Here is a 26,891-nt window from a genome sequence, read left to right as displayed (position 1 = left end):
AGAAGGATGCTGTTTGCTGGAATGTGATGATTTCAGGTTATGGAGTGAAGGATATGCAGAATCTGCTGTGGATCATTTCAAAGAATGGAAGAAGCAAATGTTAAGCCCAATGAAGTTCCCTTCCTTTGCTCTTCTCCACAGCATGTGCCCATGCAGGGCTTGTTAAAGAAGGAAAGCACTGTTCGCTAGGATGCAGAGTTACTCTATGAAACCCAATCTGAAGCACTACACTTGTATGGTAGATCTTCTAGGGAGGTCAGTAACTTGCAAGAAGCAGAAGCTCTAGTTCTGTCCATGCCCATCTCTCCAGATGGTGGTGTTTGGGGTGCTATATTAAGTGCTTGCAATAATCACAATCAAATTGAGATGGGAATAAGGATAGCTCAATATGCTGTTGACTCGGATCCAGTAAATGATGGATACTATATAACGCTGGCCAATATGTATAGCTCTATTGGTAAGTGGGAAGAAGCAGAAATGTCAGGAAGGATGATGATAGAGAGATGCTCAATAGGAAAGAAAGCTGGTTGGAGTATGCTTTAAGCTATGAGGCATTTCTAGTGGTTAAAAGTTGTCTCTGAAGGCTAAACTGTGGAAATGTCAAAGGACAGTTAGCTTGGCAACTTGGCACTGATCTTGAACCTAATGCAGTTAACCCAAATGTTAAATGGATTGTCCATGATTATTTTGGCCCCTATTCTTGGCATGCTTGCAGAGCTTACTATTGGGTTAAGGCAGCTGACAGGTGATTCATGTCTATTTTTGTCGAATGTTTACTTTGAATCACGAGGGTTGAAATTATGACAATTATGTTCCTGAGAATGATTACTTCCTTACAGAGTTACCGTTAGTGATGCTCAGATCAAAATGAGTATATCTTTTAGAAGTTTTGATTGAAACATAATTAATAGTGATTATAGAAACTAGAGAGAAATAGTGAAGGTTATGGTTTGTAAACCTTGGCCTCCAAATCTCTTGTACAGAGATGGTGAAAATACTTATGGGGAAAAAATCCTTCCAATTCTGAACCCCCTCTCACTCTCCTTGTTTCTATTTTCAGAAATTCTCGTTGGGGAAGGCTTGTTGATGGCTTTGAGGACCCCTTAAACCTGAGGTAATCAATCAACGTTTTTGGATAAGCAAATTGTAAAAATCACAGTCTCTGTGATGCCCTTAGAATTTGGGTTTCAAATATTTCAGTTCAATTTTTGAAGATTAATAGCTGCCCCGAATTTTAAGTGAAGTTGTATTTGTGAGTCTGACCAACTTCCTTCTAAATATAACAGGAATTCTTGGCCTTAAGTGTTTCATACAAGTGAAGTTCTACCAGTGATTCTGACCTGCTAACTTTTAAATATGAGTATATAACAGGAATTCTTAGCCCTGGCTCTTGCAGCAAGTTTGTAGCAGCAATCATTTGTGAAGTTTATTCGTCATTTGAAATAATGCTGGTAGAAAATGTATATACTAGTTTTATTGGCCTAATTTCATGAGCAAGGCGGGTGATTTCTGCTTGATGTCTTAAATTGAATCGTTATCAATGTATAACCTTTGCTTGATGTCGATACTTGATGCATTCATATTATTATCTACCCTTAAAAGTGGCTACAGAAACGTTCAACAGATTGCACGAGGGGTAATAGATATTTTAGTATTCTTGTTAGATGTATGAGGAAATGCGTACTGAAACTTTTTAATTGTTTTGCAGTCAATTCCTGAGTAAAATTATACAATACAAGATGTATAAGACGCTCATACATCAACTTCTTGTAGACACGTGAGACGAAGGCAATGAGCACGGATACATTGGCTGTTTATTTCAGAGGCAGAAAATGCTAAATCAAAAGCCTTTCCCAAGTCAATGAATCACATGAAAGCAAACCAAGAGTATGCCTGCAATGGGATATGGTCTATGGTCTTCAAGAACTGTTACACTTTGCTACAACAAGAAAGAATAATGAGTTATTAAAGTGTCCAATCCAAAACAAATCTTGAAATACAAGTCCAAAGTTGTTCATATATCAATACTCATTCAAAGTTGAGATGAATACCTCAGCATCGACGAGGTGTTTTCAGACCACATTTAGCGGGCAAGGCCAATGCATTTTTTGGGTTGATCCCAGCTGCAGGTAATAGAGACTTGTAACTGCAAAGACAAGGCAGATTGGCTTGCTTAATGATTGCACAACATCTCTTCGTTGGCGGTGGCGGGTATCTCCCAGTAATCGCTGCACGGCACAAGTTCAGCCTAGATGTTTCAACGTTACATATCACAACAGCTTGGGCACCACCCAACAAGGCAATGAGCAGTGCTGCTACCAGCCACTTCACCAAAGCTTTGCCACTAGCCTGACCCATACTTTCCTTAACCAGGTAGAACTCAGAAGCAGTGAATTAGCTAGGTCTAGCTGATAATGTTCTCATGTCTGAATGTTAATTTATAGAGAATTCTTAGTGTTGTGTTGGAACATTTTGCCTTAGTTTAGTTTAGCATCAAAAGTTCTCTTTGTTTTAGGTGTGTCATGTGAAGCCAGACTGTAGAGAGGTTCACGAGATGGGTTTACTTGAAAATTAAAAGGAGGGATCATAATCATAAGCAAGCAAACAAACAAAACTTAATCTGGCCCATCACTTGCTAACAAACAAAAATGGGTTATTTTGTTTGAGAGTCACCAAGCAACTTAATTATTCTTTATGTCTTCCTGCAATAGTTTGCTCTTGTTAGGTTTTCATGGTCAGAGATTGCTTGCTTACTGGATGCTAGCTAGCCCGTGAAAGCATATTACTGAATTAGAAAAAGGAATCGTTTTGTTTTGAAGTGAAGCTAGCAGATTAACAATGCAAAGCTATTTGTTGTATTACTAGGCCCCCGGAATTGCTGGAATGATTGGACACGCGAATGAAAATGAGTATGAATTTGGTTGAACAAAATTTTGCGATCTTTAATTATATTTGCCTAGATATGAAAAGAAATAAATCAGATTAATTGTGATTTTTCCCATGAACAGAGAAAACATGTCTTTTCAACGAGATTTTAAAACCATAATCAGAAGGCCAAAAGAAAAAAAAGATTTTAAATGTGGATTTCCATGACCCATTGACCATGATCATTTGGCTATTTACCAATGGGAACAGCTTCATGGTGGCCTAACACGTATTTATGACACAAATGTGGATTTTCGTAATTAATAAAATTCAACCTACGTCTACGGTTTCTACTTTCTATAATTTATTTCAATTGTAAAGCAGACACTTGGATAAAAAAAAAAAAAAATTTGTATGCCCCTCCTCATGGTATTTATTGTTGCAAAGTTGATTCTTACGGTTTCAAAAGTTTAATTTTAATCCCTCAATCTGTTTTGCTTTTTGTTTGGATAAAAATTTAAATAAATTGAGTCTTCAGATTCATCAAGATTAGAACATGTTTTTAAATTTAAAAAATGCTTAAGGAAGTGCTTACAAAATGTATTATCAATAAAATATTTACATTGACAATGAGATTTGAGACAACATATAGAATATAAATTAAATTTAATTAATTGAATTAACCTTTGTTGGTTAATTCCTCAATGGATTGGCCGCAAAAGCAAAATCTCATTCCCTTCGTGGTTAACATGAATTAAGAGATCTAAAAGAATGAATGATGTGGATAATGGACCCATGACTTGTCATGTTGATTAGGAGGATATGGAGCCATAATTTGAAAAATAGCCATGCCGAGATAATGCCCACCCTCAGAAATTGGGAAAATGATATTTGAGCACCTTTTTCTTCTCGGAAAAACAAGGATTAAAATATATTTTATGCTTAATTTTTTTTTGAGAAGCACCCGATGTTCTAAATTATTAATGGTAATAATTTTACTTTTAAAATAATTAAAATATAACATATTTGTCCCCAATATTAAATATATGTTAACCATTAAAAATGCTGACTAGGACCTAAGTCTAACTGAAAATGTCCACCCATCATGTTAGATAAATTTAAATTAAGGTAAATTTTTTTCCTAAACTATTTTCTGAGAAACATTCAATTGACTTAAACTATTTGCATCATAATAATTTTATCAAAAAAACAAAATCAAAACATAGCATTTTTTCTAACATCGTTAGATAATTCAAACAAATTCATTTTATGCCTTTCTTCTTTATTTTTATTAAAATACTACTTTTAATTGTGAATGTTTGAAAAGAAAAGGTCATGCAGGCTTTAATGATAAATTGTAGAGAGATAAGATAGAAATGAAGTGAGAGTGCATTATTGGGTGAGATCTTTCTCTTAACTAGCCATTCTCATTGTATTTAATTATTGCCTTTTTATACATTCTATTCACACCTAGCCACACTTATCCATTCTCCCACTATTAGTTTACAGCTTTTCTTTCATATAAAAATATTATCCTCCCTCCCCACCTTAAAATTGTTAGTTCGGATGAGCCAAATTTATTTTTATTTTTAGTAAACTAAAAGAAGGTCAAAAAAGAAATTTGTCTAATTTATTTTTTAATGTTCAAAAATATGTTACGTTTAATTATTTTAAGAACTAAAATTGCATTTTATTGACAGTTAGCCCCACCTACCCATTCTCCTACTAGTACTTCATAGTTTTTCTTATAGAAAAAAATGTTATCCTCCCTCCCTGACTTAAAATTATTAATTTAGATGAGCCAAATTTATTTTTATTTTAATTAGATTGAAAGAAGGGTAGAAAAGGAATTTGATTAAGTTATTTCTTAATGTCTAATGTTCATAAATGTGTCACGTTTTAATTATTTTAAGGGCTAAAATTGCTACAATACAAATAGTTTAAGATATTAGGTCATTCTTGAAGAATAATTTATAAGTAAAATTGTATCTTAACTCAAATATACTAGCATGACAAGTGTCATTTTTTATCTAACTTAAGTCCCAATCAACATTTTTAATGATTAAGGTTGGGGTATTTAACATCAGGGACAAAATATATTTATATTTTAATTGCTTTAAAGGCAAAATTAATATGACAAATAATTTAGGACACTCCTCAAAAATAATTTACAATAAAAAATATACCTTAACCTAAAAAAAAACTTTACACACACACACACACACAAAAATTGTTTAATATTTAAACTTATTAAGTCAAATTCAAGTGATGTTATAATTTAAAATAATTTTCAGAGAGACTTTAAAAACCACAAATTCTAAAATTTTAAAGAACAACTAGGGATGTTAGTGAAAAGAACTTTTTTTTTTTTTACTTCCTGAAAAACTAGCAACACCAAAGTCAAAGTTCAAATCCAAGTTCGAAGCTCTCCTCTCCGAGTGCATTGCCAATTTTGATACAAACCTAAATGTCCGTTTGAATTTCAATTGAGTATAATAGATTATGAAAATAATTAATTAAGTGATATATTTTAATCATAATTAATTATGTTATAATGTAATCTATTTGAATACTGTTTTTCTAAAATTAATTTTAACATAATTAAAAATATTTGAATAATTTAATCAGAATTAATTTTAACTATATAAATTATTATATAATTTAATTCTTAAATATCAAACATTAATTTTTTGAGGATAAAATTTGAATTTTATTAAGGGGGAAAAAAAGAGAAGAGATGAGAGTTTAATTTTATTTTTATTAAATTATGTGCTTTATTTGTAATTTTTTCGTGGGCTTTCTTTTGTAATTTTCTCCAACGTTTTTTGATAAACTTCTGGCAAAAGCTATTCCATCAGTTTACGGGAAAACGCGCGTAATACGTCAGAAGCGATTTTTGTCCTTTTTTGACTGGTTGGGTAATTTGCTGAAGAAATCGATTTTGGAGGGGGAAAATCGATTTTTTCTCTTATGCAAACACACTGAAGCTGATAAGCATAGAAATTGTGGGGATTCCAGCCGGTTTTCCAGTCGCACAGAGCTGCTGTTGAGAGATCCGAGCTGCCCCAATCAGAAACTTCCGGTGAAGTCTCATGGAAGAAGAAGATCGGATTCAGAAAGAAACAGGAAAGCAGCTGCCGGAAGTAGATAGAGCACAATCACAACAGCTGCAACTGCGACGACCACGACTCCAGCCTGGAGTGGAAGAGAAACTTGTCTTGCAATTCATGGATTCTATGCATAACTACCTTGCCCTCTTTGATGCATTGTCTTCGACACTTCGTCAGGTAGAGACATCGATTCTTACCACTCAGCCACAACCATGTTACAGCTTCTTATGCCTCAATTATGACTTTTAAATGTTTCGGTGTTCTCTGAATTAGTACGTTATTCATTATTTTAAGACGATGGGAGCATGAGGATGTTTCTGTTCATTAGGTTGCTCCTGATAGAGAGGAAAAAGATTTTAGGTTGTTTTAGGGTAAATCCCTTCCATAGAGGTATCTGGCTTTGATAAGTGGGTCTATAAGTCCATAACAACAAAAAACAATGTGGGAGCGTCCGTACATCAACCAGTTAATCGACAAAATGTAATTTAAACTATGGTTTCTTGTATGCACTTGAAAGCAAAAGCATTAATCCCAGAACGCATCAAATTATTCATGCAACTAGTCACAAACTGTTGCTTTTTGCAAATAAGATGAAAAGCTTGTATAAATATCTTTCGTCGAGTTCATGCCTCAAAGACAAAGTCGCAATCTTTAATTCCAAACAAGTGTGAAAGTTCTTGAGCTGATTAAGCTCATTCTGATTTAAAAGTTGGCTGACAGAACAGACGTTCTGCAACCTTGATACCAGTATAATTGTGTAGAAAGGTTCTGATAAACATTCCCCTCCTCTTTCTCCTCCACTTGTTACCTGTCAATTGGTTTTATAATATACAATGAATTAAATTATCTGAAAAATTTTATCCTCTCTGATGACAAGGAACGGAAATATTAAAAGGATTAGGCAATCGTAACATGATAACGGAATGTCGATTGTTTAGTTCTGATTGTTTTATCACATAAATTCTTCATCCCTCGCTCCTAGAAAAGCTATAGAATCTCCATTTACCCTTTCAAGTTGCCAACTAAGAAATTTTATAACGTCCTTTTTTTGGTTGTCGGTTGACGTATCATGCTTTCTCTCTCTTAAAAATATCACAGGGATGGCTGGATTTAGCAAGTGCTCGACACTCTATGGGTGGCTTACGCATCAGTAGTTCCTTATTGGACATGAAACTCCATTCAGCTGCTACAACAGTGAAGATAACCCAATATGATGGTGAAGACTGCTAATTTTAAAGGACATGCATGTTTGTAACTGCTGAATCGTACTAGTTCCCGTTTACCAACTCTCTTACAACAATCCCTAAAATAATCTGTGATTTTGTCATTCTCATTGGGCTGCAAAATTGTTCTCATTCTTCTTCACAATGGAAAAGCTTTTATTTTGCTACTTGTTTACCCTGCATTGAAATTGAGGGAGCATTTGTTTCAGATATTGCAGTGGACTCCATTGCAGTGCAACCATGCTTCATGTTGCGCAAGTGGGTATCCTCTGAAAATGGAACTAGTCAATTAGAAGATAACAATGTGCATCTCCACGAGAGTGATAGTATTATGCAATCATCTGGTATGGAGACTCTCTCCCTATGCATTGATTGAATGGTATGCTTTTCTGCTTTTCTCTGTAGACCCTGAATAATATAAGGGGGAGGATTCGTGCACTGACGGACCCAAATGCTAATATTTCTTTTTATAAGGAAGAGTGAATGCTTTAATTTACATATTCTTTAGGGTTATGTTTGAAATGAAGCACACACATCAGAGTAAACTTGAATTGAATTTACAAGGTGATTCTTCTGCTATATGTTATAAGAAATTAAGAACCATGCCAGCTGTTTCTCATTTCCTCGTTTATTTATTAAGCTGAAGAAAATGCTGAGGTGACTGTTTCAAAGAACTTGTCCGGACCTACAGACAATGATCAAGTAAGTATTCTGCAACTGTTACTGCTTCCTGAACTCCTACGCCATATATTTGTTTTTCTGTAATTAGCACATCCATTAGAAGTATATCGCTTTGGCTTGCTGATATAACTGCTGTTTTGTGTTTACTTGGTTAATAAATAATAGCAATTAAATACTTCCAACATTTATCTTCACTTAACTCTGAATTGTCTGTTGAGTTAGCCCATGGGTCTTGTTTCTGCCTTTTCAAGTTTCAGAAGGAGCGATCCAAGTCACTGTCAACGTTTGGGATTTTAATTTCTCCAAAGCTTCGAGCCGCCCAGTTGTCATTTGAGAGAGGTGAACATTACAACTTAAGATCTTACTTCCCACAACTCTATCAGCATATTTGCTTTTAGTCGTCTGTGAATTCCTATAGCTAGGAAATTTGATTTATTCTGTCAACCAAAATTCTTTGCAGCACTAGAGACGCTTGTAGAAATAGCAAACATGCAGTCATCGGTGCTATATTCTTTTGATCAACTTCATCATGAGGTGGAAGATAATAAAAGATGAAAAGGTAGGAATTTTTCAGGTATACTAAATCTTGACTCCCTGTACTTTTTTCCTCTATTTCACTTTTATCTTCTCTACACGCATCTATCCTTATCAGCTGGATCCTAGTTTTTATTTGGCTGTTTACTTGGTGGATCTATTTCACATAACATATATTATTCATACAAAATACCACAGTATTGGACATGCCTGGAGACAAGTAGAATAATGCCTTGTGCGTAAGGTGTTTTCCACTTGGCTGTTTATATTGTTATGATTACAACATCATCATCATTGTTGAGACCTTTGTTAAATTTGATATTGGACAGGACTTGTGTTTTCTGATGGCAAGTACATCATTTTACTACACCAGCGGTGGCTGCGGCTATCAAATGTTGACTTTGAATTGCAAGCATACTTTGTGCCGTAGGGCAGAGGTGGTTGTAAGTTTCGCAGTTAGCCAATTAACCAAATTTTTAATAATTGTATCAGTCATTGAATAGAAATAAATATTGGTTGAAGATTTAATAGTTCAACCAAACTGTTTTTTATTTTAAATACTAATATTTTATTAAGCTAGAATATTTAAGATTAATATATTTCGTCTTTAAATAAGAGGCATGAGTACTAATGAAAGAAACTATGGCTCTTTAAACACGAAATATTAGGTTCAAGTCTTTATAAATGTAGAAAATGATTTTAGGAATGAGGATGACTATTCTTAATACTTAATCCATGTTCACTTGTGCGTCTATACAGAACCCGACCCTCTCAGCGGCCACTTTCCTGAGCATCGCTCAGCGGCCAAATCTGGTCCATTTAAATTATCAAAATCTCATCAATTTACATATTAGATGGTTTAAAAAAAAGTGCATGCGAATAATTTATTTTTAAATAGTAAAAAAATAAATTTTGAAATATCATGTAGGGATGAAATGAAAGTATATTAGGTCAGGCTAGAGTTTGGCCTAATAAGCCTTGCCTATTTATATAAGCTTAAGCTTAACTTTTTTGTTAAACAGGCTATGTTGAAATTTAAACAAGTGAGGTTGTATGACTCTGCATGCTTTTTTTTTTTTTTATGTTAAATAGACTTTGTCACGCTTGCAAAGACATACAATTTATCGTATTTAAATTCTGGCCTAGCCTAATTAACAAAAAAGTCAAGCTTAAATTTATAATTAAGTATATTTCTATAAATACACTGAGCCTGTTTCGTTAAAATCTGACCTAGGTTTGACATATTTTCACCCTTAAATTGATCTTTCAAAATGTTTTTTTTTTACTATTTAAAAATGAATTGTTGACATGCATTTTTGAACGCCATACGACATATGCATATATGTGATTTTGATTATTTGAATGGACCAAATTTAGTGGATGAGAGACGCAGAGCAAGGTGGCTTGAGAAGACTCGGATCCGTGTCTATCTTCTATTGTGGTGGCAAGAAAATAGAACCGCATTGAGCATCGGAGACAATGGCCTTGAAAGATATTATCCTGGAAACTGATTGTAAAAGTCTTGTTCATTTCCGTAGCTCAATTCACAGCCCAGTTATACTAGACACTTCTAAGCTCTTGAACTCCTGTTGGTCTGTTCAAACGGGCCATATTCCAAGATCTCAGAATCAAGTGGCTGATTGTCTTGCAAAAGAGGCTTTCAATGCCTCTGGCTATTTTTAGAACACTCCCTTCCTCTCTGAGGAACCTTGTACCTGACAATTTTATGGGATTTCATTTCCCTCCTTTTTCTTCCTCTACTGATTCTATTTATAAATTACTTTAATCTTTTTATTAATATAAAAAAAACTTTAAAAATTATTAATTCTATCTTAAAATTTAATAAATTTTTAATTTTATTCTTGTTAAATATACGCACTTCAATGATGTATTTTCTCTCTCTAACATTTAATGAAGGGTAAAAAAAAATCTATGATAAAAAATTAATAATATGACTTATAAATAGAATTAAAAAAAAATTTCTCTCTACCCTATATATATAACTAGAAGGAGTAGTTGGTCAATAAATTGGGCACTGCCCTCTTTTCTACCCAAAAAAAAAAAAAATACAACCACATTTTCCTTTTGTTGAAGTTCGTGGAATCTATATAAGAAAACGAATCGTTTTGCATGACTGTTTTATTGTAGAAGAAAATTATATATATAGGATATCATTGGAATAATAAGTTTATGAAAATTACTCTTTCAATTTTAAAACCTAAACTATTAGTGTGTTTTTGGTTTAATTAACGTTTGTAAAAAGTTCATTTGTCAGATTAAAATTTAATAAACACTATCAGCTTACCAAAAAAAAAAAAGCACTTCCAATATATATAATCGCCAAGAGGACAAAGAGTTATGTATGTAATCTTACATGACTAATTAAGATATATAATTTCATCTCATTAATGAATAAAAATAATCATCCTACCAAGCATATATAAACATATAAATTACAAATTTAGAAATAAAAATATAACTAATTGCCCTAGTATGGTTTGATCCTTAATTCTTCGTCAATTATTACTGTTTTCTATGGTTTGGCCATGTTGATTAAAACATAATAACGCCAACGTATCATCAAGTTTCAGGAGAAAAAAAATGTTAGAAGTAACTTTTAGAAAAGTATCTCTCCATCTGGTGGTGTGGATCGTTTTTTAAATTGATTTTCATTGGAAATTCATATAAGCCAGATAATATTTGACAGCATCTGAATTCATAAATTTGGATTTAAATTTTAATTTAAAATCTCACAGTTAAAATTTAAATAATTTAAAATTTATTATTTGAATAATGTAAAGTTTGATGCTAAATTTCAAGAAAAATAGACCAACTTCAACCGGTACAAGTCTAAGGTCGTATTTGATTTGTAGTTGAAATTTTAAAGATGAAAATGAAATTGAGATAAGGATTTGAATAATAATGCTTGGTAGATATGAATTACAGTTCCTATGAATCCTGATTTTATGAAAATAGGCTGAATTGAATTGTTTGTTTAAAGTCATGGAATTAGGAGCAATTTCATAAAATTGTAACTTTTAAGACACTTTTACCATCATAAAAATTTTAGAAAGATAAATTTACCTTAAAGACATATAACCCTATCACACTCAAAATTGACTACTAGGCATGGCACAATGAGCAAAGACGCAAGAGAAATGGCAAGATTGACAACAAGAAGGATGACAAACGATGGTCTAGATAGATATTTTGGATTTCATGACCAAGGCATGATAATCGACTTCCCTCCTCCATCCTTTTTCATCTTGGATTTTATATCCCTCTCCCGTCTCTCCTGTCTTTAGATGTGGCTACTTCTTCTTTGTTAAGGTACTTCTTCTTCTTCTTCTTGTCGGTGCAAGAAGGTTCGAGCTCAATCATAATCCCTCCAGCATGAAGTTATATTATGTGATAGTTGATATGCTCTATAATCTCTTACATTTGGTACCCTCCTCTTTTATAAACTAATGTCAATGCCTTGACAAATATTACACCCCTACTAAGAAGTCCAGAAAATTATACCTGATAGCAAGCATAGGCAAGAACAAAACATGAGAAAAAATAAGTAAAAATGACACTGCTTTAGTTTTTGTGTTAAAGATCAGGAAATGCCATACAATCATCATAGTTTAAGTTTGCATAAAATTGATGATATGGGTTTAGAGTTTAGAGAGAATGACAATGATCTACTAATGAAATGCTATCAATTAGTTGCCTTAAGTTGCTCGACTCAATGAGTGCAGCAAGCATACTAAACGAGATTTTTGCTCTCTCATACTCAGATCTAGTCCCAATTTTTTAAATTAAATTGAAGTCTAACAACAACACTTCTCATCCATTATAGATTATTACCTTAAAAATTAGTTCAAAGCCAGCATGACACAATGTGTGTTTAGTTTAAGATGATTTACTAGAGTTCCATGATTTTTCAGTCAAAGATGATTTACTAGAGTTTTATTAAATATGGGTTCTACGTTAGAATTTTATACATTTTTTTTGCCAATAGAATTTTATATATTAAAGTAGATCTTACCTTGTGATATTTATTGGATGTTTTAGAATTTTTTAACCTAATATTTAAAATTTGTAACTTACAATTATAGATCTAAAAATGAGAGATGTGATAGTTAATTTGATGATTTGGTGAATGCGGGTTCTTCACTCTATGTATTAATCTTTTTTTGCCATCTATACCATTATAGCCTTGCGTAGGAACGTATTAGTCAAATGCCATATACAGTAGACTTTGATGCTAATAGAATCCACTTATAGAACTTGGTGTATAGAAGTAACACTGCTTGTTATAACCAGCTTAGAATGAATAGAGCCACATTCGACAAGCTATGTCTTACGCTTGACATTATAAGGGGTTTAAAATCAATCAAAAACATGCTAGTCGATGAGCAAGTGCCAATGTTCTTACATATCCTTGCACATCATCTAAAAAATAAAGTTACACGATTTTATTTGAGGAGGTTTGGTGAAACTATAAGTTGGTATTTTAATTTGGTCTTAACCTCTATAATGAAATTGAATCAAGAGCTTCTAAAGAAACCTGAGATTAATGCTAAGGATTTAATAGATGAAAATTGGAGGTGGTTTAAGGTAATCTCATATCTTAATTCACAACTTATATTAATGATATTATTTATTTATTCTTTTAATTAATTATTTTTCATTTTTAGTATTGTTTAGGTGCTCTTGATGGTACCCATATTAAAGTGAAGGTGCCTATGGCTGACAAAGCAAGATATAGAAATCAAAAGGAGAAAATAACCACTAATGTGTTGGGAGTTTGCTTTCTAGATGGACAATTCATATATGTTTTAACGGGTTAGGAAAGCTCAACGTCTGATAGTAGAGTTTTGCGAGATGCAATTACTCATAGGAATGGTTTGAAAGTACCTTAAGGTAATGTTAATTTGTTAATTTATTTTTAAGTAATGATCAATGTAGTAATAAACTTAAAGTTAATTTCTTTTATTCTTATAGGCTAATATTACTTGGTTGATGCGGGGCATGCAAATTGTGAAAGATTTCTTGCCCCATTTTGAGGTTAGCGATACCACTTAAGTGAGTAGAGAGATGGACAGCAGCCTTTAACTCTACGTGAGTACTTCAACATGAGGCATTCATCTGTGCGTAATGTTATTGAACATTATTTTGGAATGTTGAAACTACAATAGGCAATTCTTAGAAGTCCTTCATTCTACCCCGCTCAAGTCCATAATCAAGTTATCATAGCATGTTATCTCCTTCATAATTTGATCCATCAATAAGGAGATGATCCACTGGATGCAAAGATAGAAGCATTCAAGGCAATACCAATTATATGAAGATATCTTCCATTCAAACAATTGAGACATCAAATGCATGGGCTAACTTTTGTGATACCTTGGCAAATGAAATGTTTGTTGAACTTATGAGTCATAAGGGTAGTATGTGAGCATTAGAAGAGACACATAAATCTAGATGTGACTTATATTCTAGTTGAAAATTTGTAGATGTATGTTTTATGTAATGACAACATTATAAACAATTTTATTAGGTGATATTTGCCTTCTTTGCAATATTGTGGTGTATGATATTTTATCTTTACAACAATTGATTATGTTATGATATGTTAAAACTAGTGACGATTTTTGTTGTTTAAGTAAGATTATGACAGGTGGCGATTCCATAAAGTCAACACATCATGTTTAGACACCTAAGGAAGACTCCCTTCTTGTGCAATCCTTGCTTCAACTTCATGATGACGGGACCTTGGTTGTAGGCAATGAGTTTAAGTCTGCAGGTTTAAAGAGGTTGCAAAAATGATAGAGGAAAAGTCACTTGGATGTGGGGTAATACTTGTACCTTACATTCAATCTCGTTTGAAGACATTAAAAACTAGTTGATAGGTCATATATTATATGTTATATGGTTCAAACACATATGGATTTGGTTAGGACCTTGACAAACAATATGTCACAGCAAACAAGGAAGTGTGGGATGAGTATATTAAGGTAAAACTTTACTAAAAAATATTTTTTATTTCAACTTTTATTCTGATAATAAATATTGATGCAGACTTGAATTTTTAAGCTTATTTGCTTTTTGATATTTTTGTATGATTTTGTGTCTACAGAGCCATAAAAAAGCTACTCATTTTAAGAACAAACCCTTTTCCTCTCTTTGATGCACTATGCTCTATATTTGGAAAAGATAAGGCAATAGGAAAAGGGTCACTTTCAAACTATGATGTGCATGAGGTTGAAGCTAATACAGAGTTTGATACAACAACTGCTAATATTGATGAAGTTACTGTAGATATTAGACTAAAGATGGATCCATGAATTACATTCTCTAACCATCCATCAGAAAACACAAATGTTGGCACTTCTAAGTCTAAGAAAAGGAAAAGAACTAGCCAAGATCGTGATGATCTTATGATTGTGCACTTAAAGAGATATTACTTTCCAAGACATCAAGGATTCCTTTTCCTAATTAAGAGCTTGTTTAGACAAGTTGGCTCGAGAAGCAATGTTAGATGCACAAAGAAAGGCTCTATATGATAAGTTGTTGAAGGTTGAAGATCTTACTGACAATGAGCACGCTGGTGCATATCTTAAAATGATAGGTGATGATAAAATCCTTACTGGATTTCCTAACCTACCAAATAAGGCTAAGGCAGCTATGGTTCGCAAAATACTTTATGCATAAATGTTATGTGTAGATCATATATGCTACTTCTTTTGGGTATTATAGTGTAGCTAAGTCTACATTGTAAACCATAATGAATATATTTGTTTAGCTTTATCATGGTTAATAGCCTTTTTGATTAAGTAATTGTAACTACCTTACATATAGAAAGTCTGCATTGTAAAGCACTCAAATCTACTAGTTTAATTCATTTTTTGGTTTTGCCATGGCAAGTAAAATGTGCATTGGAAGATATGACAAAAAAATTGAGTCAAACGTTCTACCTAAAGATAATAGTTTGGTTCGCCTTTAATTATGTGAAGAGGTGGTCTATGTTTACTAGCTTCAATCTTTTTTTTAGTTTGTATTTTGTGATTTAAATAATTATCTCTAATATTATTAAAAAACTTGTATTGTGAGAGTCTTAAACAAAGTAAATCATCCAGATTCACAACCCATTTTATATCATGTTTTTTCTAATAATATATGGCCGCAAAAAAAAGAAAAAAAGGAGTATAAAGGAGTGTATGATATTTTTGCTCAATATATATAAAATGTTTATTATATATATATATATATATATAAGATAGTATTATATATATAATACTTATATATAATTTATATATGTATACTATTTTTTGTAAAATATTTTACTTATATATAATATCTATCATCTATATTATATTGCATTAACATGTAAAATACATAAGGAAATTGAAATACAATTAAGCTTTTATTATGTTTTGTTTTAATTTTTATATTGAGATATTTTTGTCTTTTAAGTATAATTTCATTTCCATGTCTTAAGTACCAAACAAAAATAATGCAAGGATTTCATCTAATTTTTTTGATATACCAAATATATTTTTATAATCTGATTTGGATTTTAATTTTGTTTTCAATTTTAATTTTAATTTTGTAAAAAAATTTTCAATCATACCAAACGGCCGAAGATTTGAAGATGAAGGTCTCATGAAATGGCAAGGGTCGCCATATAACTCAATGCACTGATTCCCTTCTTTAATTTAAACAACTCTTGTGTTAGATCTCACCCGCTTTCTCTTCTCTCATCCTTCATCATTCATGACTTCAATTTTCTTGTACGACCATGTTTGAGTTTGTTAGGTTTCATGGCGGCGGAGAGCTTCGTTGGTATATCTATATCTATCAATAGATCAGGTTTTTCCCTGCTGTCTTTGAGTTTCTTTGCTGGTTTCTCTCCAATTCTTTTACATTCTAATATAAAATTTCCAAGTTTCATTTTCTCTTTAAGATTTGCCTAACAACTTGTTATATTTTATTATTATCAATCGCCTTGATCTACTAACATGAGTCATTAATCAATTGGATTATCTCCATTTCTCTAAACAAAGTAACAAACCCACGTATCACCTTAAATATTCTCACTAAACAAACACACTTAACAAGCTCGCTGGGATTGAAATGGAAGCGGAGAGAATGGACGGTGATGAGATCCAGAACTTCATCAAGATATGGATCAAAGCTATCTCATGCCTCTGCTATTGTTACTACGTATCTTCAAGAATACCGAAAGATCTCTTCAGGCTTCTCTCTCTCTTGTTCCGATCCTCTTCGTCTTCCTCCTTCTTCCCTTAACCCTCCGCTCTGTACACCTCAGTGGGCCCACCACCTTCTTCCTCATTTGGCTCTGCCCTTTCAAACTCTTGCTTTTCTCCTTTACTCAAGGCCCTCTCTCGCCTCTCCCTCCAAACATCGTTCATTTCATCCTCATCGCCTCTCTTCCCGTCAAGATTCAATCTCAGACTCAGATCCTTACTAACAACCCAGAAAACCGAATCTCAAAATCGATTCTCTTTGTAAAAGTGCTTCTCTTGGCTGCGATCGTCCGCGCTTACATCTACAGAGATAACCTCCACCTGCACTTCATCTTATTCCTCTACTTCTGCCACGTGTACCTTGGCCTGGAGCTATTATTAGGTCTCTTTGCCGCTCCAGCTCGAGCCATGTTCGGTTTCCAGATCGAGCCGCAGTTCAACGAGCCATATCTCAGCACGTCGCTTCAGGATTTCTAGGGTCGTAGGTGGAACCTCATGGTAACCAGTATTCTACGGCCCACCATATACAGTCCATTACGACATTCATGTTCGCACATTTTGGGCCAATATTACAGCCCAATGCCAGCTATGCTGGCCACGTTCATTGTTTCGGGTTTGATGCATAAGTTGATCTATTATTACCTTACACGGGTGCCTCCCACGTGGGAGGTCACGTGGTTCTTTGTGTTGCACGGTGTGTGCACGGCCGTCGAGGGGGAGGTGAAGAAGGTGGCGGGTCGCCGTGGATGGAGGCTGCACCGGGCAGTGTCGGGGCCGGCGATGGTGGTGTTTTTGATGGCGACAAGCGAGTGGTTGTTTCTTCCTCAATTAAAGAGAAATGGTGTGGATAGGAAAGCCAATAAGGAGTATTCAATAATGGTAGATTTTTTAAAGTCGAAATTACAACAACACTGGTGTTGAGTTTTGAAACTGCTGTGGCTTTAGATGTGAGACTTTGTGTGAGTGGGATTATATTTTTTTATACTAACTACTATTATTGATTATTGAGGTTAGCAACTTTTTCAATATATATAACTTTTTTATGTATAAAATTCGAACCATCAAATTTCCTTAAAAATAACTGAGTATCTTACATTGTAAATTAATTAACCATACCGTTGGTTTAATTTAATCATATATGCTTCTTTAAGTAACATAATATTATATCTTTTCCAATTCTATTGTTGTTATAATCTTGTTCCAAAATTGTTGTTTGAGAGTTTTAATACTTGGTTTATTGTTTTTTAGGCCTATTGGTTTCGTTGAAAAACATGAGAGATTGTGGTTTTTTAAAAACGCCCACCGAATACTAAATAGCATAGATTGTGAACACTACTTGTCGATGTGTATATAGAGAATATTATCACTCGAATCCCCCCCCCCCCCCCAAAAAAAAAAAAGGGAAGAAGAATATTACCACTCACAGCTAGACTACAAACCTTGATAAAGCGTGTAATTAAATTACTTTATAATCGTGAACACGATTAATTTAACTAATTAACTTTATTTCGTTATGATCATTTACATTGCAATATTATTACAGAGAGTATATATATTGTAAAGAATTCAGAGATGTTCAAATAAATTAAGTTATAGTCTAATATAGATAAGGTGTACTGTTGGCATGTGTTCTAAATGTGGCCATTGCACAAAACCTTTAATCCTTTGTGAATAATGCCATATTTTGTAAACAGCGTTATACACTTAGGCAGCATTAGTGTATATTTATGGGAATTTTAAACTGGGAATTGAATTATGGAAATTTGTTGTTTTTATATTAAGAATTGAACTTGGTACTTGCTATTTCTGAAATGAAATTGTTTGGGCTAAATCAATTATGCTTTTTATTACTTTCGTCACTGTATATTGACTACTAAAGGTTGGCTATACTGTATGCTCAAAGGGAGAGGCGCTTCATTTATAAAAGAAATAAAGGAGCAAATTATCTCATAATTTTAAGTTGAGCAACACCATAAATATTAAATTTATTTATTATATAAATTATTTTTTTAATTTTTAAAAATGGTGTAATTTGCTCGTCATTAATAAAAATCAACTTTAATAATTAGTTAATTAAAAAATATTTTTTTTAATCATCTTCTGTAATTTTTTGGATCTTTGTTTATAATTTGTAGATCCTTCATTATAATTTTTTATTATTTTATGTAATTTTTTATATACTTTTCTATTATTTTATGGTCAATTACCTATCAAAGTAAATTTTTATTAACAATAAAATTCAAATTACACCGTTTTTAAATATTAATAGAATAGTTTGTACAATAAATAAATTTAAAATTTATGATACTACTAGATTTAAAATTTATGAAGTAATTTGTTCAATTATCCTCTATGGAACTAAATTTTTTTTTTTGGATAAAAAAACTAACAATATTTAAATCTTATAATATATAACTGTCAAATTTTAGCCAAAATTTATAGGATTGTCTCTTTAAATATATACTTCTTTTGTAAAATATTTTTAACTAAACCACACCTTTCAATAAGATAGTTGGTTATTTTCAAACTAATATTATCTTTCTACGTTTATTTTTATTTAATAAATTATATAAATTTAAAATAAATATGAAATAATTTATTTATTAAGAATACTTTTTGAAAAAAAAAGCACCTTATTTGCTTCAAAATTTTAAAAATATCTTATATTTTTTAATATTTAAATATTTAAAAGATTCTTTTATATTTTTAGACAAAATGAATATATATATATATATATATAAAAAAGAGAGAGTACTTTCTAAATTCTTAGATTTATCAAATCAAAATAAGCTTCCTAAATTAGCCTGTATCAAATAAAATTTCAAATTAGTTTCGTTTTCTCATCAAGGTATGACGAACAACTCGTTACATTTATTATCATCAACTGTCCCATTTTCTAACCAATAAACCCCCCGTCACATTAATTCATTAAATATTCTCTCCACCCACAGCCACCCAGCGAAGCACATACGTTGAAGAAACATTGAAGAGGACAGAGAGAAAATGGACGAAGATGAAATCCAGAACTTCATCAAGGTATGGATCAAAGCCATCTCATGCCTCTTCTACTGCTACTACGTATCTTCAACCATACCAAAAGGTCTCTTCAGGCTTTTCTCTCTTGTTCCAGTCTTCTTCGTCTTCCTTCTTCTTCCCTTAAACCTCCATTCTTTCCACCTCGGTGGGCCCGCCACCTTCTTCCTCGTTTGGCTCTGCCCTTTCAAACTCTTACTTTTCTCCTTCGATCAAGGCCCTCTCTCCCCCCTCCCTCCAAACATCGTCCATTTCATTCTCATCTCATCTCTCCCAATCAAGATCAAACCTCAGATCCATACAAACAACCCAGAAAAGCGAGTCTCGAAATCGATTCTCTTCTTAAAACCGCTTCTCCTGGCTGCGATCATCCGCGCTTACGGGTACAGAGATAACCTGCACCCGCATTTCATCTTGTTCCTATACTGCTCCCACATGTACCTCGGCTTGGAGCTCGTGCTGGGTCTCTGTGCGGCTCCTGCTCAAGCCGCTGGATTCCAGATCGAGCCGCAGTTCAATGAGCCGTATCTCAGCACGTCGCTTCAGGACTTCTGGGGTCGTAGGTGGAACCTCATGGTAACCAGTATTCTACGGCCCACCGTATACGACCCTATACGACAAATATCTACAAGCGTATTGGGCCTGCACGGCCCATTGCCAGCCACGCTAGCCACATTCGTTGTGTCGGGTTTGATGCATGAGTTGATATATTATTACCTCACGCGAGTGACTCCCACGTGGGAGGTCACGTGGTTCTTTGTGTTGCACGGCGTGTGCACGGCCGTCGAGGTGGAGGTGAAGAAGGCGGCAGGTCGCCGTGGATGGAGTCTGCACCAGGTGGTGTCGGGGCCACTGACGGTGTTGTTTTTGGCGGTCACCGGCGAGTGGTTGTTTTTCCCTCAGTTAGTTAGAAATGGTGTGGATAGGAAAGCCATTGAGGAGTATTGGGTGATGGTTGATTTTGTGAAGTCCAAGTTCTTACAATAGCATTGACGTCTTGTCTAGAAAGTGCTACGATTTTAGGCGTTGGAAATTATATATATATTTTAGGGAAATGGTATACTATTTTTTTCATGGTTGGTATACTAATTTCTTAAGGTCCGTTTGGTTACAAGAATTTTGGGCTGTGAAATGATAATCATGTCTCCATTCATATGTCACCCATGTTTGATTACTTGTAAGAGACATGAAATGATTTTGTCTAAGATCGTGGATTACCATATTTTTAAAAATGGAGAAGCCTTTGAAAAATAAAAAGAATCATATTGCCCACCTTAAATCTAACATGTTTTTTATCAAAATGCATCTTTAATCACACCCACCTTTTTATTTTTTATTTTATTTATTATTTCCTCTTTATAATATTTTTAATCTTATAAAAAATATTTGTTAAGAAGTTTTTGAATTTAGTCAAATTTAAATTTAATTTCTTGTGTATCATCTTTATATATCTTTCTTATTTTGTACTTTTACAAAGTAAAATTTAAATTTAAAATAATTTTCTTGAAACACATTAATATATATATGTGTGCGCGCGCATGCATGCCTGCATGTAGAGCGTGTGTGTGTAGAGCGTGTGTGTGCGCGCGCGCATGCATGCCTGCATGTAGATGTGTATAAATTTTTGAAAAAACTTTTGAATGAAAATTAAAAAAAAAAAAAAGGCAAATGCATTGAGATAAGAAAAAAGTGGTTGTTGCCTCGTTATGGTAAGGGTATTAAGGTCTTTATACTTTAATTTATATTTAAACAAATAATATAAATAAACTCTATTTTCATATACTTAAGTATTATATTAAATAAATTTATAATTATGATCATTCCATTTTTTTCCATTCTTCATCATTTCATTCTTTTTCATTATCTCCTTTTTCAAGAGCCAAACGTAACCGGAGGGTTTAATCTCTTAAAAATATAGTTAAGCTGCTCGAAAAAGTAACTAATATGATATATAATCAGCTGTTAATGTAATAATCAAAGTCAAAATATTGGATAAGAACTCACGATTCGTGGAACGTTAACAATGTGATTCACGAACAATTATTGCAATATTATTTTTTTCGGGTGAGTCTAGTTATCATTTTTTTATTGACTAAAAACATAGATTTAATAATTTAATATATTATAGTTTGTTTTACTTTTCCTAATATGCTTTAGGGGTGTCACAGGATGGGACAGGATCGAAACACTCCTGTTTCATGTCCCATCTCAAAAAAAAGAGCGAGACAAAAATTTTTATCCCGTGTCCCATCTCATTTCAAAAGTTGTCTTGTCTTGTTAAGAATCAAAGATGGGATTGAAAAGAGATCAGGACATCCCGCTGCCCCAATAAATCAGACAATGTCGAAGATAGATCTGCATAATAACATTTATTAAAATTTTAAATCATATAATTTATTAATTTTAAAATTAAAATAACACAAGTACATAAATTACAATAATTTAAAGTCAATTATTGAATTATATTAATCACAACTACACATTATGATAGTAATTACAAGTAATCTCTAGGTTATAATAGCAGTAATAACAAGCAAGCCAATCACAACATCAATTTATTATTCTTCTACTTTAGTTGAGATGTGCTAAGCTAATTACTCTTTTGCAAATAAAACAAGAAATATAATATAAATAAAAGTTATTAACTATATAGATATAATAATAAATTATATTAATATAATTAATATATTATAAATAAAGATATCACCTTGTTAACTCTATATTATTAAAATTATCAAAATAAAAAACTTTAGTTTTATATAAGAATTGCAAGTATTGAAATTATAATTGATATAATTAATATAAGTATAAATTATATTAATATGAATTAATATATTTAATTTATATTTTTAAAATAATAAATAATATATATAATATTTGGGATGGGACGGGACATCCTAATGATAATCTCGTATCCTGAACCCCTTTCTTATCCCGTCCTGTAAAAGCCCGTCTCAATTGTTTTTGAGCCAAAACAAAATCCGTCCCAATATAATTGAGACGATACTAGGTTAATCGGGATAAATACAAACTGAACACACCTAACATGTCTTTTATTTTAGAAATTATTAATACTAACTTGAAACTCTCTTTTTTATCCTATCGTTCGGTGTACTGAATATTTGGAGGTTGTATAACCACCTCGCGCCCAAATTAATCTAAATTCTCATTATGTAGAGCTGTTATTACTAACGAACAATTTCATGAGTATCTTAAGAATACTTTTAATATATTTAATTTATTTAACTCGACTGCTTATTTAAAATTGGAACTCGAAACCTCATCATAAGTCAGTTCAATTCTCTTTGGTTACTTAAACCAAATGCCTCTTGGTTATTGACTTAGAACCCTGAAGTCAGTGAAGATAGAAGTACGGTAATTGAAAATATAATCATTAATGAATAATTTTTTAAAATGACAGATAAATAAAAGTAAATCTTTTTCAGTGGAAATATTATAAAGAAATGGGAATAAAAAAGAAAGAAAGATTAGTTTAGAAGGAAAAAGAAAAAAAGAAACAGAAAAAGTGTATAAGCAGGGTTAAGCTAATTAATCAAAATTGAAAATTATAACAAATTTATCACAAATATCTAAATTGACCAGAACCCTAGCTAGTATTGAAATTTGAAAGTTGAAACATCTATTCCAATTCTTTAGAGATTCTGGTACATGTTTAAGGTTATGCATATATGTTATGAAATTTATTGAATAATGCTTCCAATTATTTTTATTAATAAACTGTAATTTGATTTTAAAATAATCCATGTCTCATCGAAATTTTAACATAATAAATGTTTTAACAAAATTAAAATTCAAAGCAGTAGGTGTTGTCCTGTCCCAAAATATCTAGGGCATTACTTTTTTTTCTCTTAATTTATCCTTGTCTACGATTAAATGTAAGGAACGGCCTTAAAATTTAACAGAGGTAATAATAAAAAAAATACAATCTTTTGGGAAAAAAATTAATAACAAATTCTGCATTTAATTTCTCACTAATTTGTGCAAAGTCACAAAGACTAAAGATAACTAAAATAGGCTCAAGGCTGTCCGGGAGAGGAGCTTCTCCTTTTCTTTTATTTATTTCTATCACTTCTTAACTTAAATTCTCAATTATTATCTCAGTTTTAAATTATAAGATATTTTAAAAAAAAAATTGATGTCTTAAATTATAAGGTATCTTAACAAAAATAATATTTCATTAATGATGCTCTTCTTCTTATTCTAATTGCCCAAAAGTATTATCATATTGTTAGCAATTTTATTCGAAGTATGGTTGAATACTAAATATGGGCACCTCTTTGAAGATGCTTTTCTTTTCTTTCTTTTTTTAGTTGCTCAAAAGTATTTTTTTATTGAAAGCAATTTTGTTTGAAATACAATCGGGCACTAAATGTGATCATTTATCCTAGTGAAAATTTAAATTTTGATTTGTCAAGTTGTGAGAGACTAACCCGTCCCACTAAACTCAGCCCCCATGGTAAATGATTTTTTAATATTACCATTCTTAATTATTATATTATCTCTCTTTTTAATATTTTTTACAAATGAAATGTTAGATAAAGAATATTTATTGAAATTTATATTTTAAGACAAAAGTAATCGTCACAAATTATTCTTTCAACCCAAATTTATAAAATATTTTTTATAAAATTATATATTAATAAAATTTATTAAATACTATTTATAATCTTAATTTTATCTTGGATGAACATTCAAGTACTCCCTCCGTTTTTCTTTTAAAGAAATGATCAGTTTCTACTTGTATTTTTTAAGAAGCAAAATCATATATTCTAATAAACATTTATTACATAATTTCTAAATCATCTCTTATAATTTACATTGATAAAAAATAATTAATATATGTTTATGTTAATTAACATAATATATTTTAGTCCACTTATTTTATTTTTTTAACATAATTACTATAATTAATTAACTCTGTGATATAATTTATATATATACATATATATATATATATATATATAAAAACAGAGAGAGTATTTTTTTATTTCCTGGCCTTATAAACTGAGTAGAAAAGCTTCCACTAGATGACAATGTTCAGATTTCCATGGTGTGCATTCCAAAGCGCATGCTGTTGCGGAAGAAATCTAATGCCTTTGTTGTCTCTGACGCTGGGAGTCACGACAATTGTTTCCATTTGCTCCCGATCCAATTTATAAAACAATTTTAAATAAAAATATATATATTAATAAAATTTATTAAATATATTTTTTAAGTTTATTTTTAAGGCAAAACAACTTTCGATAACACTCTTCATTTAATATTATATTTATAAAAGAATATTAAAGATATCATTAACAAAATCTTATTTTTATCCAAAACGTTGGAAATTTTGTTGGATGATATAATTTGAGTCTTGTTTAAAAATACTGTCCATAAAAGTTATTCTCCTACAAAGGTTGAACGTGAAAACTCCTTTAGATTAAACGAACTTTTCCTCAAGCAAGGCGTTAGGATAACAAAAATACATGCATAGGAAAGAGCTCAGGAGATGGAAGAAGGATGCTTGAAAGTTCAGGTGCAGTGTACCCCGAACACTCCCTAAGTATATGCTTTATATAGGCCATAGATGCACGTGAATTTTAGGCACCACTTAACACCATTAAAACTTTCAGAGTTTTTAAATATCAGAACAATGAATTTGGATGCACCATTAAACACCTCAAAGTGAATCTGGATAAGAAATCCATCAATAGACATTATAAATTTCAAAAGATTAGAGTTTTAAACAAAACATCATTAATTACTATAAAATTCTTAAGTTACTATAAAATTCTTAAGGTTTGAACATTGAATTTAGTAACTTGAAATGTTTTTTTTCAATTTTGCAAAATATTTTTAGTAAAAGAGTCCAACATTACATCTTGCAAGTTGGTCCACAAAAAACATTACATTTTACACACACATTCTTCATCTTGATTCATCTGACTTGTCTAAATTCGCATCTTAGTATACATACACTAAGGCTACCTCATCTAAGTTGTAACATCTAAGAAAATTATTAGTTAACCTAACAAGTATAATTAATGAGTTAATGAGGTGTGTAGCCAGAAGAGGCTTAATTAATGTAACTTATTGTAATTTTAACCCTAAAAGTAGGTTCGGATCAATGGCGGGCCACTTAGGCATGGAAAGAGGAAGAAAAAGTGAAGGAATACCTTATGTGCCACATGTCGCGGCGTGTGATCAATTTGCTGCAGCATATAAGGGAAAATTCAAAGGCAGCAGGCCTTTCTGTGCCATGTGCCACTACGAATGGTAGCGTGCGCTACAATGCATGGCCAAAAATTTAATAAATCAGTTTGCATTCTATGTGAGAAAGTAGAGAAGAGAAAGGAGAAAACATGAACAGCATGACCAATGCTCTACTAGGGCACGTTGAATCACATTGATGATAATTTGCAGCTCCCAAACACCTAAGGTAAGTAAACTATACTCTTATCTTCATTCTCTCCTTCATTTATAGAGATTTAAGTTAGGGTTTGAATTGAAAAGTTGATTTTAGTGCATAGGAGTTATCAGTTTGATTAGATAAAATAGATATAATGGGAATTGTTTATGATAGATAAACCCTACCTTGATGATTTTATCAAAAGTTTGTTGGGTAGAGCTATTAATATTCAAAAATCAACATAAATGAGATAGTTGAGAGAGCTTGATATCTATTAATGGTGGTTTAAAGATCTATTAATAATAATGTGCATTAATGGAACCTAATAAACCCATTGGGTGTGAATGAGTAGCAAATTTATGGATTATAAGAATGGAATGTGTGGAGATTAATGTTGAAAAACTCACAAATAGGATAATGATGATATCCTTGTATTGTGTTTGTAGTATGAATCATTATAGCACCATTCAAGCTTGTGTGAAGCTTTGAAAGTGTTTTGTGTGAGGGGTAAACCTTTGACCTCTCAAAGGTTTGACATAATTGAGAAAAACTTAACTTTATATAGTTAAATATTATTAGTTATTGATTAAAAATGGATTGATTTGAGATATGATTTTTATTTTGAACCCTTAATGCAAGTTTGGCATATTTGATGATGTGACATTGTGAAAATATTATATGTGTTCATATACATATGAATAATGATGGTGATTGAGAATATGTGAGCATATGTTTATAGAAATATAGTATATAATGGTGAAAAAATAATTTTATA

At 31.9% G+C, this 26,891-nt stretch overlaps 3 protein-coding genes and 1 long non-coding RNA gene across 21 annotated transcripts; all 4 read left to right on the top strand.

The window, feature by feature from the left end:
• Positions 1–504: 504 nt before the first annotated feature.
• LOC129299914 (uncharacterized) lies at positions 505–2,931 on the top strand. Of its 2 annotated transcripts, XR_008590661.1 has the most exons (3): positions 505–745; positions 1,061–1,114; positions 1,709–2,931. It is a non-coding gene; the product is annotated as an uncharacterized LOC129299914 (long non-coding RNA). The 2 variants fall into 2 exon arrangements; XR_008590660.1 differs by lacking the exon at positions 505–745 and having other exon boundaries at positions 752–1,114.
• A 2,810-nt stretch (positions 2,932–5,741) lies between these two features.
• LOC129299912 (uncharacterized) lies at positions 5,742–10,171 on the top strand. Of its 17 annotated transcripts, none has more exons than XR_008590659.1 (9): positions 5,742–6,152; positions 7,074–7,191; positions 7,408–7,542; positions 7,839–7,900; positions 8,131–8,218; positions 8,340–8,453; positions 8,612–8,648; positions 8,743–8,856; positions 9,791–10,171. XR_008590659.1 is itself a non-coding variant. In XM_054938392.1 (8 exons), exons 1-6 carry the CDS (start codon positions 5,958–5,960, stop codon positions 8,432–8,434), a joined length of 693 nt encoding a protein of 230 aa, XP_054794367.1. In that variant the 5' UTR covers positions 5,742–5,957; the 3' UTR covers positions 8,435–8,438; positions 8,612–8,648; positions 8,743–9,028. The 17 variants fall into 17 exon arrangements, 6 of the variants coding, with proteins under 6 accessions (XP_054794367.1, XP_054794372.1, XP_054794370.1 ...); XR_008590657.1 differs by having other exon boundaries at positions 8,612–8,657; XR_008590658.1 differs by lacking the exon at positions 9,791–10,171 and adding an exon at positions 9,173–9,784.
• Positions 10,172–16,152: 5,981 nt separating this feature from the next.
• Positions 16,153–17,675, top strand: LOC129299916 (probable long-chain-alcohol O-fatty-acyltransferase 5). Its single transcript, XM_054938400.1, is given in 2 exon segments — positions 16,153–16,675; positions 16,678–17,675. Coding segments are annotated over 2 exon segments (1,053 nt in total). The 5' UTR covers positions 16,153–16,537; the 3' UTR covers positions 17,593–17,675.
• A 1,849-nt stretch (positions 17,676–19,524) lies between these two features.
• Positions 19,525–20,778, top strand: LOC129299915 (long-chain-alcohol O-fatty-acyltransferase-like). The gene has a single exon (XM_054938398.1). It carries the CDS (start codon positions 19,675–19,677, stop codon positions 20,689–20,691), a length of 1,017 nt encoding a protein of 338 aa, XP_054794373.1. The 5' UTR covers positions 19,525–19,674; the 3' UTR covers positions 20,692–20,778.
• The last annotated feature ends 6,113 nt before the right edge of the window (positions 20,779–26,891 follow it).

The sequence above is a fragment of the Prosopis cineraria genome, unplaced genomic scaffold (genome assembly GCF_029017545.1).
Source record: "Prosopis cineraria cultivar Desert tree isolate PC_DT_omini unplaced genomic scaffold, ASM2901754v1 PC1348, whole genome shotgun sequence".
NCBI classification, from domain to species: Eukaryota; Viridiplantae; Streptophyta; class Magnoliopsida; order Fabales; family Fabaceae; genus Prosopis; species Prosopis cineraria.
Note: the sequence above shows the minus strand (reverse complement) of the source record. Positions and strands in the feature narration are given on the sequence as shown.